General features: G+C 39.5%; 1 protein-coding gene across 1 annotated transcript in view; it reads right to left on the reverse strand.

Moving 5' to 3' along the window:
- Nucleotides 1-4482: 4482 nt before the first annotated feature.
- Nucleotides 4483-13203, reverse strand: part of LOC307121340 (NACHT, LRR and PYD domains-containing protein 3-like) — a 30146-nt gene continuing 21425 nt past the window's right edge. Inside the window, exons 11-16 of the mRNA XM_079808870.1 lie at nt 12958-13131; nt 9567-9740; nt 9238-9411; nt 8974-9147; nt 8405-8578; nt 4483-7124 (exon numbers count right to left, since the gene is read on the reverse strand). Coding sequence (XP_079664996.1) covers nt 7004-7124; nt 8405-8578; nt 8974-9147; nt 9238-9411; nt 9567-9740; nt 12958-13131 — 991 coding nt within the window. The 3' untranslated portion in view covers nt 4483-7003. The remainder of the gene's footprint in view (nt 7125-8404; nt 8579-8973; nt 9148-9237; nt 9412-9566; nt 9741-12957; nt 13132-13203) is intronic.

The raw sequence follows: 13203 nt of genomic DNA on the forward strand, positions 1-13203 counted from the left end.
AAAGCTGTGACAAGTACCTTGCTTAGAACCCACGGTGAAGGTGCAACGTGTTCTACCAGCCTAAAGGAGAGTTTCCTGAAGCTTCCTACTTTCTGAACCCAACACTAGGGGGAGGGCGCTACCACCTTGTTGGTATTAAGGAGCTTCATACTTAAAAAGAGACCCCTTCGGGGTGAGGATATTCCATTAAACACATGTGAAGGAACTTCCTAAATAATGGAAGGGTATATTGACACAATCTTTTAAAGGCCACAGACCGCGCCTTCACATCGCATCGAGAATTTTTTCTCTCTTTCTTCCCGATGTCAGTCTGAACCAGATTCTACAGCAGATTGAATTGGCACACTTGTAATACAGTCATAGTGTGCCAAGTGCCACCGGCCTGACACGCTGATACACTGCTGTTGTGCAGGCCAGCGGAGGGGGCAGATCTAACACCAACACCTGCCTGCACTCCCTCCGCATCTAATTCCTAGGCCTCACACCTTAGACAGTTAATACTTAACCTTTTTTCTGTGTCTAATTCCTCACAACTAGCTCTTGCAGATTAATAAGCAAGAAAGAGGATATTAAACTAAAATATTCATGTTCACTCCACCTAAAACCCCCGTGCTCAATCCCGCCTCAATGGTGGCCGCGGGACCCAAGCTGCAAAGAGTAGATGCTTAACTCTCATCTCTCCAATGAGAGTCAAGCCTGGGTAGAACAAATCACAGCTAAAAAGAATCACTTTGAAAGAGTCATAGGAGAACAGCCACAAATGCATCACTATGAGTGCCGTCATGAGTGAGACTTACCTGTCTCGGTTGATAGTTTTGCGAATGTATCCCTCTCAGCACATTCAGCCTCTTTGACGAGTTGAAGGCATTCCACCCAAATGCACGTCCCACATCATCTGTAGAGAATAGGGACGACATGAACGGAGCTTTCCATTGAGAAATTCTCACGTGTGCATTCAGCTTCCTCAAGAGCTAAACTCCTCACTCACGCACAAAGCTCACCAGAAGCACACACTTCCTGAAATGCTTAGCAGTGTTTCTTCATGATATTCACGTTCATAAATACTCAAACAAACGGATCCTGAAGACAAAGAAAGTTAATGACGTCTGATACAGGTGTCCTTTTATACTCACGGTCACAACGTCATGGACTGACATTGTTGCGTTTAAACATGTTCTTCAGACACCGGTCATGCTAGAGGCATTCCCCATAGTGTCCTAGAGCAGTGGTTTTCAAACCTGTCCTGGAGGCACCCCAGCCCTACACATTGGGTGCTTCTCAATATCCCTCCTCGTTTCCTCGCTCCTCCGTCCTCCATCCTATGACCCGGAAACCGACCGAGTTCAGCCATCTTGTAGGATGTCTCAATTCTCTAATTTCATCACGAGGAGGCGAGGATCGAGGAGTCTTCCTGAGGAGTCATGAGTGAGGATACACGGGTGTATCCTTTGCGGAAGTGTTTTATCGATTAAACGTGACACGCGTATTGATTCTCCTCCCCCTTCACATCTTGCCACAGTTTATGCATCATTATAATTATGTTTACGTGTACAAGACACAAATGTATGTCAAATAACTGACAGTTGCAGAATTATATCAAAGCACAAGAAAATTAAAGAAACAAACTGTAATACTATCCAACAAATAAAAAGCAGTTAATAACTGGTAATAATTTGTTGTTAATAATAACTGGTAATATCAAATAAAATATGGACAAATGTGGTATTTTGTGGTGGTTGAAACTATTACAATATAAATAATTATCTCTAATGTTCAAGAATCCCGACGTGCAAGCTAAATCCAGCGGTGTAGAGTCATCATTAATTGACGACGCTTTGAAGTGACGCTAAAGGGAGCGAGGATATATAATTTCACTTCATTCAATTCCTCCGTCCTCGCGTCTTTTCCTTGCATCCTTCCCTCGCATCCTGAAGGGGTGGAGATAAGACGCGAGGAAAGGAAATGAGGATGCACAAATAAGGATTGAGAAGCACCCCTAGTGTGTCTCCCTCATTTATCACACCTGATTCAACTCATCAGCTCGTTAGTAGAGACTGCAAGAACTGTGGCCCCGTCCCAAATGGCACCTTGAACCCTCACGGTCTTCCTCTGAGTCCGCACTTTCACGACGTAATGCCGCTTTGACTGCTGGGTAGAAGTCCTCTGCGTAGCTCGCGAACCTGCGGGCTCAGCTGAAGTGCGCATCAAGGGCGCATAGCAGCCGCAAAGGGGGCGCTCACGAGCACCCTTCTTTAAGCTTAAATGACGAATGGGACACTCTACGGTCTTGTGGACTTAATGGACACGCGCAGGCAGCGGCCAATGTAAGTCCACAAGACCGAAAGTGAACATAAAGTTTGCCATTTGGGACAGGGCCTAAATTGGGTGTGTCTGATAAGGGAGACATACAAAATGTGCAGGGCTGGGGTGCCTCCAGGTTTGAAAACCACTGCTCTAGAGGACGTTCGAAAGGGAACGAGACCTTCCCCGATTTCCTAGGTTGTCTATGAAGACTGCTGCTTATTATGTGAAGGACTCGGGGCAGTTTGGCCAAAAGCCTCTCTTCCATTGATTGACATGAAATTAATGATTACAATGTTCAGGAGAATGCTGAAAAAGACATTATGTTCTGTAATAAATAATAGTCTCACATAGCCAGAACTATAATACAGTCTGTAGTCTCAAATCGAAAGAAAATTTACATATTCATCTAAATGTCGCTCTTAGCAATGAGGATGGTGTCAGGATGTTCACTAACAGAACATCAATGCAAAGGTGTTCGCAACTTCTTTTTACTTCTAAGCGAAGAATAAAAAGTGCTTCGCCGTGAGTTTATCTGGGCCTTGAATCACGTTCAGTCTATTGTATGTTACGTGTACACGAGTGTGAGCTCAAAAAGTTACTGGCTGCAGTTCACTTAACGACCACCGGTGTCGCTAATAACAAGGGTTTCTAATTTCTACATAGAACCCTTTAATGATGAGCTGGAAATGAGATCACAATTGTAGAATGACCCAATTAAATGGCAGAAAATTGTGGATCATGGATCATCTAGAAAAATATGAAATAAAAATGCTCAGTTCTCAACCAAACAATGTTCAGTGCCACCTGGTCAAACTGCCTTTAATGAAAATAAAAAGCTACTGACAGCACTTTGCGTGATTCTCGAGATCAAGAGCTCAGATGTGCTCAGCAAGAAAATACACTAGCCAGCCTTTACCCCAGCAAAAATAACTCAAACACAGGCACAGAGCTCCGACTTCATTTATTTAACATGACAGTATGTCAACTTCAAACTCACACCCACTCACGCTGCATCTATGCTGTATTATCTATATAAATCATGCACAAAACATGCATCAAATTTTAACTGTGTATGCTATGGGAATGTTTTTTAATATGGTTAGCATCCAGGCATTGTAATCGCACTCTTCCTCGTTTATCCTCAATTTTAAATGATTACAAGTTGAGCCACTTCCATAGATGATTTGTACATTGACCATGTCTTACCGATGTTATAATTTCAGCTTGATAATCATGAATGAGACATTTGCTAATTAGCTAAATAACTTGAGATGAACAACTTGTCCATTTCTTGGTTTTAAAAAGAATTCTATCTTCGACTGCATGGCTAATGAATTGTTTACAAGTAGCAGATATTGTGCGTTTAATCTCAGGTGTGACGACTCTTATTTGTAAAAGTGGTGACAGGTGCCAGTGTTGCTTAGTTAGGACCAGTTTACTTGCTCATTACGCACCTCAGAGGGTTCGAGCTTGTGTTTTTTTTTCTTTGGTTTACAGCACTGGCTGGACAGCATGAATTTAGATGGGATAATAGAAGTCCCCGAAACATATAAACACAGATATAGTTTACCTTTGTTAATTATAAATCCACCGTTTAGTATTGCCTGCTTCATGTTTGCATGAGCAGTGTTTTAAAAAGAAATACACTCATTTTGTAGATTGTTTGTTTTAGAAATGAAGTTTGCCTTAATAGACCATTTATTTGTTATGCCAAATATACTATATTCTATTGTTGTATTTTTCCAATGTATTGCTTTTTTTTAAACTCTCCTTGTGCAGTGACTCGAGGTTCAACGCGGTTTGTTTCGTGAATGAGACGCATGCAGGTGCTGTTAAACCAGTGTAGTTTGGCATTAAATGCACTCACAGATAAATCAATTGTAGCACAAATAACTAGATTATTTAAACATATTTTATTGTCAAAAGCTGGCGATGCAATATCCAAAACAAAAAGGCCCAAATTTTGACCAAAATACAATTATATAATCGCTTCCATGATAGAAAGTATTGGTAAGATTGGTAAACTCTGAATATCAATATGTTTTCCTGTTATAAGAAATGCTGTAATGACTATTCATGAAATGATCCCCTTTTCTTATTTCATAAATAAACATTCAAATGAAACGCTTGATGATACGGAGTCATTTTTCTTTACTCCAATACGTTACATTCTTACATTTTCACAGTCTTGTATCTTTATTCTTTTTTTTAAACATGTGAGAGCAACATTACAGCTTGAAGAAACAAAGGCAGGTTGGACATACCTTAACATAAACAATATGATAATACATTTTCCACTGGAAAGCATGATGTGTTTATTCTTTGCAGCAAGCCTCCTACAGATCTTGTACTGCCCTCTGCTGTTCATACAGAGACTCACATCAGGTTTCTTAGTTTCATTAATTTGTAAACTAAATACTGACAATGCTTCGTTCTACAATGACTATTATTTGATTATATTAATATCAATAAATAAATATGTGGCACAATGACAAGTATTCATTATTAAAGGAATGTATCAGGGCTGGACTGGTAATCTGGCATACCGGGCATTTTCCCTGTGGGCCGACGCACTTTGGGGCCGATAGCCTACAAGGTTATTTATATATTTTTTGCCACGGACTGGCCCACATGCAGGTACAGCGGCCCATTGTTTTGTTTTCTGAATTGACAGGCCAAAGCGAAAAATATTTTTTATTTCAAATTCAATACTTGTATTATTATTTATTTATTTATTTTAGAAACCCATGGTAATAAGGAGCATGGTTTTTACCTGTGACTACCACGATCTTACAGTTAAATTAAACTAGCCTACAGTTAAACTATAAATCAAATGTCATAATTAACGGATAATTCAACTAAACAGCTTTAAAGCCTGGATCCCATGAATTAAGGACAACTTTTTTCTCTTTAAATGTTGTATGAACTTTTGATTAGTTCTAATGAAATTTAATTAAATGTTATTTCAATGAGAGCCTCTTGAAAGATAGATATCAGTGTCTTGCATAAATTAGGTGTTAACTCTTGAAAAATATTATTGTTTTTAAAGGGGTAGTTCAACCCAAAATGTGATCATTTACTCACTCTAATGTCATTACAAACCTGAATGAATTTCATTCTGTGTAACAAAATCATTTGAGTTTTTTTTTTTTTCAAACAATATTCAATGGTAGCCAAACCAAAATGGTTTGGTTGCCAACATTCTTTAAAATATTTTCTTTTGTGTTTCACAGAAGACAGTAAGTCAAACAGGTTTGGAACAACATGAGGGTGAGTAAACTAAAAACTCTGGGAAAAAAACTTGATAAACCCTTGTGAAAATGAAGTACATGGGTTTTTATGCGTTTTTGCCATTCATTTACTCAACAACAGCATTTTGGAGGCCTGAACACAAAATTGTATGTGTTCAGTCTATAGGCACGTAGTGTTTCTTTACAAAGTTTCATCTACTGGCCTGGCATGAATACTACAGCGTTTTTTGGTCATTTTGACAACTTTGTCATCTGTTACGCAACAAACGCAAAGGAAAAACTGTATTGTCGTAAGCACATTTAAAGTCCTTGATTATAATTGACTGTAATGTGTTATTTGGTATCATTTAAAGTGAATATTTTTTAATTTGATAAATTTGATCATTGTTTGTTCATATTCAGTGCATTAACTAATGTTAACAAATACAACTTTGATTTTAATAAATTTTGAAATTAACATTAGGCCCTAATGAAGATTAATAGATGCTGTTATATATTAAAGTAGATTATTTTGCAGAAAAAAAAAACTTATTTTTCACAAGGGAATCCTTGCCTGATAATATTTTAGTGTTAGATTTAATATTAGATTGAAGTATGAAGGTTATATGTCTTATGAAGCTGAAAAAATGTGGTTTAATGAGTGATTTGACATTTTAAGACATGATTTTATGTTCTGTTGTTATGATTTTGCTAGGCGATTGCTAGGGTATTGTGGCAGGTTTCTAAGTGGTTACCGGACGGACAGACGGATAAATAAATGATAGAGTTGGACCTCAAGGGTCTCAGAAGAGGTAATAGTTTACAGTAAATACTGTATAAATATTCACACTTTGCCAAGTCAACGTATTTAGCAGCTGTCAAACTATAATAGGCAAAAAAAATAAAAATATGTCTTGCTAGAATTCACGGAGAGGGTCATTCTTGCAAGAATTCTAAATAAATTCTAATAAAATCTAAATTTCAACTAATTTCTACAATAAAACTGACTATATACAACTAATGTACTACAAAATGCACAATAATAATTCATACAAAGATGTGTTTGTTTGAAAGAAAAGTTAAGATGCAGCTGATGTGGATCTCTTATAACACCTGTCCTACATATCACTAACCCATCAAACCTGCTAGTCCTCATAGTTTCTCTTGAACCATCTTATGACATTTTTTACCAGCTCAATAACAGAAATATGTGCGATTCATTCAGTGATGCTATTGTTACGCACATGGCACATTTTCCACACTGATGTTCCATACTGTTATTCTAATAGCAGTTTCCACGATGTCCTTTCCTTGTTGCTTTGAATAATTCAGATAATGAACGTCACTGAGATGTCACTCTTACAACGATGATCTAATGTATAGCTCTCTTTCAGGACTCTTTGACTGGTGTGATGTAACACAGCTGGAAGCAAACTTGTTCAACTCACTCAAAGCACGAAATTATTTTCTTAAAAGCATACGCATTTGTTTTCTGTTTTTCGTTTTGGTGATTTTGTTGGATTTACAGGTAGAACATCCTGTTTGTTGGGGACATTCATTGGCATCTGAGTTGTTGTTCCATCCATGAATCTGTGAGGAGAGACAGAATGTGCCAATTGTAATGGTTTATATTTGTTTGCAATATGCCACTCTCATTACTGCAATGTAAAACATTAATATTAAAAAATTATATCCCCGGTTTCACAGACAAGATTTACACTAATCCCAAACTAAAGGTCCTTTCACACTGGACGCGATTTTAAAGCACAAATAATTTGTGCGATGGCTTTATTTTTTGATCAGCTGTTTGTGTAATGAGTGCTTCCACACCGAACACGAATGTGCTGTGGTGAAAAAACAACATTTATTTAAGCGACAGAAAAGGAAACAAAGGTGACGAAATGTCCAGTTAATGTCACTAGCTTTCAACATTAACCTTTGCCAGGTATGACTGACGCACTTAAAGGTTTACATTGTGACTCAACTGGAAACACAGCTGCTCCGGATCGATTGGTTCCTGAAGTTTGTGGTGTGTCTCATCAGATGCGGTGCTACTGTCTCTCTAGGAGCCCTTCAAATTGTCCCACGGACATTCGGAAGTAAGTGCGGAACTGGCCATGATAAAGTTTTAGCTTCTGTACAAGATTAGCATACTCCCCTTCAGACTCTCCGTTCTTTAAGACTGGGTGCACCCAAAACCTTCTTTTCGGTCTTTTAAAGAAAATGAAAAGCTTGTCTTCACTGGATGAGGAAGTGTCCGTGTCTTCTCAGCTGTCGCCGCAAATGTTTTGTAATGTTGGAGCTCTGAAACGTCACACATGGCGCAAATTCGCGTCGCGGCTGATGTGAATGGTTTTGACGCAAACTATTTGCACACAAAATATTCGCTTTTTTGTTTCGCTTTTCCATTACACATCCGGTGTGAAAGGGCCTTAAAATGCATGTTTGAGCAAATTGCATTTATTCATCTTAAAATATGTCAATGCCATTGTTTTGTCTCAAGATGCACACTAGTAATGTTTTTTTAAAAGCATGTTTAAAAAAGTCCTAATTGAACTAAAATCTAATCCTGGTTTAATCTAAACACTGTCTGTGAAACCGGGCCATAAAGTATCTATACATAATGGTTAAATTTGTTGCGCAGAATCTTGATGATACTGTTATATGTAGACTAGATATATACATGTACATTTACATATTTTAAAATGTGACCTTATAATTGACCTGAATATTGTGGCAAACAATCAACAAATATAGGTTAATCCAACCCTGTCTTATTATTTAAATAATAATAAAAAAAATTAAAAGGAATAAATTATTATGGGATGTTTTATGCAGTACTGTCTGTATACTAAGTTTCAAACACTTACTCCAGTTCTTTTAGTTGACAGTGTGGATCCTCCAGGAGATCTGAGAGCGGTTTTACTCCTGAATCTGACAAATTATTTCCTCTGAGATCCAGTGCTTTTAGCTGTGATTGGTTAGAGCTGAGAGCAGATGCCAGAACAGCACATCCCTGTGCCGTAAGCCCACAATATGTAACACTGCAAAGGATTGTGCAATTATAACAAGATTACTTTAAATCACATTTTGTGAACAAGTAAAAAAAGTCAAATGTTCTGTGTAGTGTACAGATCCATCTACCTTTCAACACATGTGGGTCAATTTGAAAATTAATGTAACAGTTAACTAAAAACAACAATACAAAGGTATAACCTATAGTGTACTGTAAATGATCCACATGACACAGGTTACTGTTAAGACTGTATTTTTGTTTAAAGAACCAAAACAGATTGGTGCAGCATATACTATTCACCTCCTTCACTCTACCCATGATTGCAGAATCCCCAAACATAGGTCTTAAAGTAACACACCGAGACCATTACAAAGGGCGAGTAAATGATTGAAGAATCATTATTGGGTAAAAAAAAAAAAATACCTCAGTGACTGCAGTCCTGATAGAAGATGACATACTCCCACTGAAAGCTGCTTTAAACCTCGGTCAAGCAGGTCATTAGCACTGAGGTTCAGCTCTCTCAAACCTGAGTGTTTGGATGTGTCTACATAACCCACCATCTGACAGCTTTCATGTGTGAGATTGCAATTATTCAGCCTGAGATAAGCACAAACAACAAGTTTTAAATATCCATCCAGTTTCATTTGTTAATTGTGAGATGTTAACACGAATCTAGAGGCCTGTTACCATAATCTCTCTAGACGAACACGTGGGTCTTCAAACACAGGGAGCAGATGCGTCACTCCTGAGTCTGTGAGGTTATTAATGCTGAGATCCAGCTCTCTCAGGTGTGATGGGTTTGACTTTAAAGCAGATGACAATGCAGAACATCCTTTGGCTGTAATTTTACAGTCTGATAGACTGCAAATAGTAAAGGCAACCAAACATGAAGTAGTGTCATTTGATACACAGCATGTGACATTATTTCCTCAGAATAAGATTTTCATCTAACCACATCATGTTATTGCCCTGTGGGCTGTATGTACTTGATTAGTATACTTGATTAATTGTAATACCTCAATGTCTCAAGCTTGCAGGAAGGCTCCCCTAGGCCAACACAGAGCAGTTCCACTCCTGAATCCTGGAGGTCATTCAAACTTAAATCTAAATGTTTCATGCTTGTGGAGGAGGACTGAAGCACTTGGGCCAGTGCAGCACAGCTTTTTCTTGTCAGTTCACAGCCCATCAACCTATAAAAAAGCCCTCAGTTTATATTTTTAAATACTGCTAACTTAAAAAAAAATAAAATAAAAAAAAAACCTTCATATTTGCATGTTTGATAAAACATTTGTATGGTCTACCCAAATCGTGACCCAAATCTGCTTCTGGCATTTCATAAAAAAATGAAACAATCCCACAGAATTCATGAGGGATTGTTACTGAAATTCCAAATGCAATGGCAAAATTGCTGTGAAAATTGCAGGCTGTGTTTATTTCTGTTTAGGGTGGGATTGTGACGTGTTTAGTTTCATTGCTTTCTGTTGGCTTCCTTGGATGTTATTGATTCATGTCTTTCACCTGGGATGCATTGAGTTAAAGAGCACCTATCATGGAATTTTGAAATTTGCCTTTCATGTAGTGTGTAACATAGATCTAAGTGAACAAAAACATCCTGCATAGTTTGAAATATGACAGTGCACCGTATATATAGTTATTTTCTTTTAAAAGTAAGAGTCGACTCTGAGTCATTTTTAAGAATCATTAGAAGACCGAAGCTTTTTCTCTGACTAGATGACGTCAACTTGTCAAGTTATTTGAATACGATACGCCCACTTATTGCGCTCCAAGACGCCAGTGAAAACTAGAAAACATCATGGCGACGAGACTGTGTTCTGAAGTGCCACTCAAAAGCAAACTTCTTTCATCTGCCCAAGGATGAGCATTTGAAGACTAAGTGGCTTGAAGACAAACCATACATCGTCGCGATTGTGTGTTTATTAGTCGTCAAATGTATGTTTCGCGATCTCAGGAAGCTTTTATTATGGACTTCTATTATGGCACATGGTTCTTCTTCGTCTGTCTGTACATGGACTACATGTGCACAGAGCGCCCTCCGGCTGCCAGTATGAATGGAAAACAACACATAAGAGACTCAATCGCTCATGATTAGGCTATATCTGCGCATTTTGAGGAAGTATTGAATAAAAAATACTCCTCTGTTTAGAAATTTGACACAGACATATGAGAATCTATCAATATGTCTCCTCATCTGCACACTTTTGAACTAAAAGCCCTGAGGGATGTTGATTTGTCGCGAGTCTTCGTGAGGAGAATAGAGGAGTTTTTTTATGAATGAGATCAGCTGAGGCTCATATTACAATCAAACGGTACAGACGCGGTTTTCATATTCATAACTCCTGACACATATTAACAAATTACTGTCACTATAAGACTTTGATGGGCGTTCCGTTTCCGAAAATATCTGCACAGACTATACCAATCACAACTGACTGGGTCATCGGACCAATCACCGCAGATTAGCGTCACGTAAAGGCGGGGTTTTGAAAAGTGAATCACTAAAGGAAACATTTGAGAATCGCTGTCAAAACAGGTAAAAATAAATGCACATTATAAGAAAACTAAAGTCTTTTTTGTCATTGCATGCATGCAAAACTGTTGTTGGGGACTTCTAAAACAATATTTGGAACATTTTAAATGCCATGATAGGTGCTCTTTAAGTAGTTTGGTTTGGTCTATTTTTTTTTCATCTGTGTTATTTCAACAAGCTGTGACAGAACAACGGACCTTTTACAATGGATCTGGCAGCAGTAAAGATTCTCCTCCTCTCCCAGGGGAATCTGTCCCTCAATGCCCAGGATCTGGTACCTTTCACCATTACGATGACACTGGCCTCTGTGTATTTTTCCTCAGTGGAAAAGTCCTGCCTGTCTAGTTTCCCTACAACGAACTATTAGAGGTTTTGTTCCCACCCTGCCTCCCACTCCCAACTCCTCTGCCTGTTTCAAGTCTGTTCCCTTCACCCCGTCTTGGCCCGTCAACCATTCGGCATCACCATGGCTTCTCACCCCTTCGACTCCACCTGGGATCATAGTCTCTATGGCTCCACTGTGCTCCCTCGTCCTGCAGGCTTGGCCTTGGACAGACATCGCTCTGCCTGCACCACAGACTTCTGGGCCTTCAGCTGTGCTTCATCCCTCCTTCTCTCCGGCTCTCTTGGTCCTTGGTCACTCCGCTTTCACCTCAGTCCTCTGGCACCCAGGCTTCACCTCAGTTGCTCGTCTCTGTGAATCTGCCCTGCCCTCCAGGACCTTCAATGTTGCCGGGTCCCATCAGTTCTTCAGCTACGCCTGAGTCTCCACCACCATGACCTCAGTCTCAGTCACTCGTCACCCTGGTTCCACCAACCAAGCCTCCACCATTGCTCCTCCCTCCATTGACTCCACTTTGTGCTTTTGTCCTGGGACAGCTGTTGGGGGTTCCACCCTGGCTCCTCCTGCCTCTGACGCCACCCTGGATTCCCCCGTCTTCTGCTCCACCCTTGCCCTGCCTCTCCTAGTTTCCTGCACTTCGCCCACCTCCTAAGCCCCCTCCGCCCTCAGTTTGACTCCTGTTTTGCTATTGTTTAGGCGTTTTGTTTTTGTTTTTGTTTTGGGGGATGCTGTTTAGGGTGTATGATTGGCAACCTCAAGGCAGCATGCATTTGCAGGTTGAGCTAGCTGAGAAGATTGAAATTGGCTTGTTAGTGTGGACATAATAATGTTCATAGTCAGTTCATGAGGAGCAATGGAAGGACATAGCATAAAGGTGGACATGTGATGTGAATAATGTGAATAATTCTCTGCCTTCTCTGCCAGTAAAACCATAGGACTGGATGACTACTAGCCGCAGGGCCACTTGGTGGAGAAAGAAGCGGTTCTTAACGGCTCTTTCCCCGTGGCTCCCTCCAAATGTTGTCAGGCAGGGTCGACACACCCCTTTTTGGATGGTCAGTGATAAAGAGCAAGAGGATATTGAAGCTTCCTAAGTTACTTTTTTCTTAGTTCTCTCATCAGACTTCTCAAAAGAACTTTGCGGTTTTCCTTCGGTTGAGAAGGCATGGCTCTCTCCTGAGGCCTCTTCCAGCCTTAAAAGATGTAAGGCTTATTCTATGTTACCCCTGAGAGCAATGGCTTGGGGTTTGGACCCCTGCATTTTTCTTAATTAGCTCTACCCTGTGGCATAATTCAGCCTTGCCTGCACGTCTTCCTTCAGACCCTAACCATCCTTTTATAGAGACCAATATGCTCAATGAAGCATAGTCTTGTTACTCTTCTCATGGAACTGGTTACATATGTAACCTGGATGGTTTTTAAAGTGAGTAACATATTTTCCACGCTATTGTTCCAAGTAGTAAGTAATAGTTATATACAGTATATTAGTGCCCACTTGTTACATATTAGAACCCACCTTAGTGTTTCCAGTTTACATCTTGTATCCGTCAGAACATCAGACAGCATTTTCACACTTGTATCGTGTGGATTGTTGTGTGTCAAATCAAATTCAATTAAGTGAGATGGGTTTGATCTCAAAGCCGAGGCCAAAGAGGCACAGCCGTCTTCACCAATGCTACAATTGAAAAGTCTGCAACCGCAAGAAAAAAATATGTTAGTTGTTTCTCCTAGACAGAACTGTGATGAAATGAAGGACCAATGG

The sequence above is a fragment of the Gobio gobio genome (assembly GCF_949357685.1).
Source record: "Gobio gobio genome assembly, chromosome: 25".
NCBI classification, from domain to species: domain Eukaryota; kingdom Metazoa; phylum Chordata; class Actinopteri; order Cypriniformes; family Gobionidae; genus Gobio; species Gobio gobio.